General features: G+C 51.8%; 1 protein-coding gene across 1 annotated transcript in view; it reads left to right on the top strand.

Annotated features, from left to right (window-relative positions):
- Positions 1–5: 5 nt before the first annotated feature.
- The window catches only part of TSTD3 (thiosulfate sulfurtransferase (rhodanese)-like domain containing 3), a gene marked incomplete at its 5' end in the record, with an annotated part of 11872 nt that continues 6493 nt past the window's right edge, over positions 6–5384 (top strand). The window contains 3 exons of the mRNA XM_014518440.2: positions 6–15; positions 3471–3641; positions 5149–5308. Of these exons, the coding sequence (XP_014373926.1) occupies positions 6–15; positions 3471–3641; positions 5149–5308 (341 nt within the window). The remainder of the gene's footprint in view (positions 16–3470; positions 3642–5148; positions 5309–5384) is intronic.

Here is a 5384-nt window from a genome sequence, read left to right on the forward strand (position 1 = left end):
TGGGGGCAGCGCCCGGTGAGTGCGGCGCTGCGGGGGGAGGCTTCTTTGCAGTGACGCCCGATAAGAGCAACATCCCCTTACCAGCAACACCGGGCTGGAGCCCCCACGAGCGCCAGCTTGTAGTGGGCCTGGAGGCTAAAGACAGGCCAGCAGGGGTTGATTGGAATGGGAGGGGTTGTCCCACAGCAAACCCCAGCCCCTTGTCCCGTAGCAATTGACAGGGTGCCTTGGCACGAGGAGGGTACCTCCAGATTTTTGCTGCATACGCCCGGTGTGTGTGAACTGTTCTGACGCAAGTTGGATCTCCGGCTGATCCACCCCAGGTGAAACCAGTTGTCTGGTTTTAGCTGGAGAGGCCGGGCAGCTTTGATGACCAAGCAAACAAAGGCTGCTCTGGTTCTCCTCAGATGGCATCCCAGCAGGGGTGACACATAGGGGGTGCATGCGGGTGCACATGCACCTCCTGCACGTGGCGGTGCATCCCCTGCAAAAAGGTGCCGCTGACAGTATTGGTGGTGCCTGCGGGCAGTTGCTGCTTGGCACCCTGCTCGGGGTGTCTAAGGGCAGTCCGTGATCGCCCCTGGCTGCTGTCAATGCTGCCAGTGGCACCTGCGGGTGGTTGCCGACCCCTGGTTGGTGCTCGCCCCCACCTCTGCCACCAACAGTGCTGGCAGCGTCTGCGGGAGCTCCCCTGCTCACTGCCCCTGAGCTTCTGCCGGGGGCACACACTGTTCATGCATCCCGGGAAGGACAGCACCGTACCTAGGCTGCTGGTGGACCCAGGCGAAGTTTTAGTATCAGGCCCCCGCTTTGCCAGACATGATGATAATAAAAAAAAATTACCCTTTCTGTCCAGTCCCTGGGCAGCCACTCAGGTCACTCATGCCTGTGTCTGGCCCTAATGAAGGGGGTAGTTGCCTACAGAAGATCAGGCCACTGAGTCAGTTGGCATATCCAGGGCATATCCAGACACACGGGCATGTGCAGTTTGTGGCTCCACAAGCCTCTTTGTGGAGCCACAAACTGCATGTTACATGTTAAACCATGGGCAGTGCTGCTAAGTTGTAGCATGCCAACAACATTTGCTACTGGGATCTCCTAGTAGCAAACTCCTCCCCACCCCCCCTCAAAAAAAAAAAAAAAAAGCAGCCGAAAGCATGCCAAAATTGTGTGCCAGGACAAAGTGCTGCAGAGCCCCTGAGCTGAGGTGCAGTGTGCCCAGGCAGCCAGAGAGTTGCTGGCTGGGGCGCAGTGTGCCTCAAGACTGGGGAGCAGGCAACCTTGGGCTGGCTACTCCCCTGTCTGCATGCCTCAGCACAGGGAGCCCCCGCACTGAGGCACTGTGCCCCAGCTAGGGAGTGGCCCATGGAGTTAGGTGGCCTGTGGAGCCCTCAAGCTGAGGCATACTGCACCCTAGCTCAGGGCCTCCACAGCGCATGGAGATGACTGTTCCCCCATCTTCATGTGTTGCTCTCTGGCTGGCTGGGATGCAGGGTGCCTCAGCTCAGGGGCTGCCTGCCAAGCTAGCCCTGTACTGAGGCACCCTGTGCCCTGTCCAGTCCCCCTCCTTCTCTGTAGCACATGGAGCCCAGCCAGGAGCTGGGAGGACCTGGGCATGGCCCACAACAAAGGGCATGTGCAGGGACAGGTACTACAGCACAAAGTAGTGGCACAAATTTGAGTTGCTACTACTTGTGCCGCTCCAAGCACATGCCCATGCTCGTCTACATGTGGCCCAACAGGCCACTGTGCCCTAGCTCAAGGCAACCCAAAGGTGGCTGTGGAGTGCTGAGTGCTTAGGTTGTGGCTTACAGGCCCCAGCAGCTGCCTTTCTTGCTGCCATGTGTGGGGCAGGGCCTCTGTGTGCCACCTGGGAGGGAGGATCCTAGGGCTCTGTGTGCTGGTGGTAGGAGCCTGTGTGTCAGGAAGCACAACGGTGGTGCACATGCTGCACCATGCAGCCCACACAGTGTGACATGGTGGCCGCACACTGGTGCTGTATGTGCCCCCCGGCCATGCCAGAGCTGGACAAGCCTATGCTACCTTCTGTCTGATTATTGAAGACTTGTGCAGATTACCACCTCTGTCTTCAGAAAGAAGTGTTAGAAAAATCTATTTTAAATCCTCGATTTTCCTGTAACTGGCCATAGAAGAACTCTGCTTCCATACAGGGTACTTGTACAGGACATCTCTGTTTTTATTATGAATCCTTTCAAGGCAACAAGGTTAAAAATGAAGCTGTCTTATTCCTGTGTTTGCTTTCTGGTGTAAAAGGACCTGAAAGTGCTTCTTTTTGCAGTTATTTGGGGATCCCTTTTATAAGGTAAGTTTGGAGTCCTTATGAGAGCATAAAAATACAAGTTCCTAACTGAAAGGACACGTCTGCTGAGATTAAGACTTTGGGTAGATGACAGCAATGAGTACTCCATGATCCAACTGAGCTGAACCCCAGTTATTAGTTAGTCCCTTAATTGGCCAAACTTACTGTAGTAGAACTCTCCTGCTGTCCTTGGTGCTGGGAATTTGCAGGTAGAACAAGCAACTCCAGAGCTCTGGTTTCTCCTCAAATGACATCTGATGAAGTATGTTGTTGCCTACAAAAGATCATGCCTTTGGACCAGTAAGCTTCTACGGGCATGTCCCCATGAGTGTGCATGTTCCCTGCAGGACAAATAACAGCGGCACATATTTGTGCTGCTGCTATTTGTCCCTGGGCACACCCCTGCACACGTGCTCGGGCGTGCAGTAAATTGCTCTGGGTGGGGTAAGGGAAGCTAGGGCCAGCACCTGGGCTGGCCCCAGCAGCCTGTCCTGGGGGCCTTCTAGGGCAGCAGTGGCAGCGATCCAGGTGCTTGGAGCCTGCCCAGTAGCCAGGCTCTCTTTCTGGCAGCATGCACTGTTGCTATGTATGCTGCATCACTTTTATTAGTGGCATGTTTTTTTGACCCTGGGATCTCCCAGGGTCAAAAAAAACACTGCCACGCTGCAAATTAGCAGTGCAGCAAATTAGCATGTGCTACATGTATTTTGCGGTGCCGCAAGCTGCGCATGTGTACTCATGGGGACGCGCCGTAAGATGTCACTTTTCCCTACCTTTTGCTTAACTCTTTCCTCATCAGAATTCTGTTAAAATGCGAATGGATCAATAGTTGTACCAAAGAGCACAATCCTTAACGTAAAACTAACAAAGAATAAATTGCATTTTTGTAGTTAAAGCTTCACTAATTTTTGCAGTAGCTGTCCTTCATGATTTCTCAGCTGGCAAAAAGAAATGGAATTTATTTTTTAACAGCAGTCAAACGTAGAAAGCAAATTCTTTTTCAAGGACTCCCTTGACACTTGCAAATATAGATGTTAGAGAATTTTCAGTGGCAAGTCTCCTGGATTAAAAAGTGTTACAAATAAGAGTGCATGGAAGTGTCAGATCTTTTTCCAGTTCTTGATGGGATAATTATCCTTTTTTCTCCCAGATTTGAAGAGCATAAATGTGATCTTTTATAACCTTTCCACTACTGCTGATCACAGTGTCTCCTACAAAGAACTCAAAGACCTCCTAAAATCCCAAACCATTCATATTGATGTCCGAGAGAAATGGGAAATTGGCAAGTTTGGAAAAATCCCTGGGTCCATCAATATACCATGTAAGTGATCATAAACATGACTAAATAGTCAAAAGGTCAAAGACCACTGAGAACAAATTTGCAAACAAGTAGTGATGACTAGGGATCTCCGGAATTCACATTGGAAGCGTGTGGCATTAAGGCTTCTTTAATTTTGGAGTTCCCACCATGTGTCCCTCCCTACTGCCACTGTCGCTGATTGGCAGAGGGGACAGCATTGCTCACCACCTGCGCCTGAAACTGCGGCTGTGGTTTTCACCTCCTGCCCATCAGGCGCAAGCGGCAAGCGATAGGTCCCCTCTGCCAATCAGCAGTGGGGGCATGTGGGGGAAACTCCAAAATAAAAGAAGCTGTCTAGTGATGACTTCATAAAAACTAATTATTAGAAATCTTCACAAACCAAACTCCTTCATGGATTAAAATGCGGGGGTGAACAAAATATGGCCTGTGGGCTGGATCCGGCCTGCCAACTAATTGGATCTGGCCTACAGGGGGTGCCCACCAATTAACTGGACATGGTCCGTGGCTGTCCCTGCAGCGCTCTGCATGGGGTGAGCCCCACCCAGGGCAGCCTATGACACACTCCCATCCATGCCTCCTGGCCCTGGCCCTGGCCCCGGCCAGCACACACAGCTGCTTCCTGGTGGCGCTTCTGGTCTGGATGCAGCTACTGGGATGTGGCTTGGCACCCCCGCCCCCGCTGCTGGCCTCTAGCAGCAGCTCCTCCTGCCCTGCTGCGCTGCTGGGGGGGCGGGGCAGCTGCAGGTGGGTGGCTCCAGCCTCTGCAGGTGGGGCTTCAGCTCCAGCTGCCTTCCACCCACTTGGTTGCCTGCAGTTGGCTGCTCATTGTGTTGGGTGGGTAGGAGCTGCTGGACATGGGGGGAGCTGAGCAGCACCTGGGCAGCTGCAGCCACACTAGGAGCAGTCCAGCCGGGAACCTGTGTGCACTGGCTGGTGCTAGGGCTGGTGGGTGCAGGAGGAAGCTCAGTATGGGATGCCCCAGGCAGGAGCAGATGGGGCTCGGACCCATGTGGACTGTCTTGGGGATAGCCACAAACCGCACCTACGCTGCACCACCCAGGGCGAGCTGTGCTACATGTGTCCCCTGCCCACCCTTTGTTACTCCCCCTTCTTCCCCCCCAGCCAGCTCCCCAGACTTAGGGGCCAGGCAACACCCCCCACAGCTCATACAATTCCCTATACACCCCACATTGTATACAAGAGTAAGACTTTATTCTGGGGTGTAGCTCAGACTTTATTTTGAGCTATTACGCAATTGCCTCTATATACACTACTCAAAAAAATGAGGACAAATACTATTTTTTTAATAAAATTAAAATACAGTAGATGTTTGATTTTTAGTATGTGACTTGTTTTTTTAAATCTATAATTAGTTAAAATGATATCTTCTGAAAGATTTTGGGTGTGCAGCCCTAGACAGCTCACCAAAAGTTGTTAAGTGACCCTCCAGCCAAAATAATTGCCCACCCCTGATTAAACATAAATGAGGCTTTGCATGTCCTTACAGTGGGTGAAGTTGTGGAAGCTCTACGGATGAACCCAGAAGACTTCAAAGAGCAGTACAATCAAGATATGCCTGCTAAATTGGACCACATAGTCTTCTCCTGCATGGCAGGAGTGAGAAGCAAGAGAGCATTGGATATTGCCATGTCTTTGGGTTTCAGCAGGTAAGCTAACTGCAGTCCAAGTAAATTCCTGTATAAAGGATAGGTTAATGTTCTTCATTGAAAAGGCTCCTGCTGA

The sequence above is a fragment of the Alligator sinensis genome, unplaced genomic scaffold (assembly GCF_000455745.1).
Source record: "Alligator sinensis unplaced genomic scaffold, ASM45574v1 scaffold145_2, whole genome shotgun sequence".
Lineage (NCBI taxonomy): Eukaryota > Metazoa > Chordata > Crocodylia > Alligatoridae > Alligator > Alligator sinensis.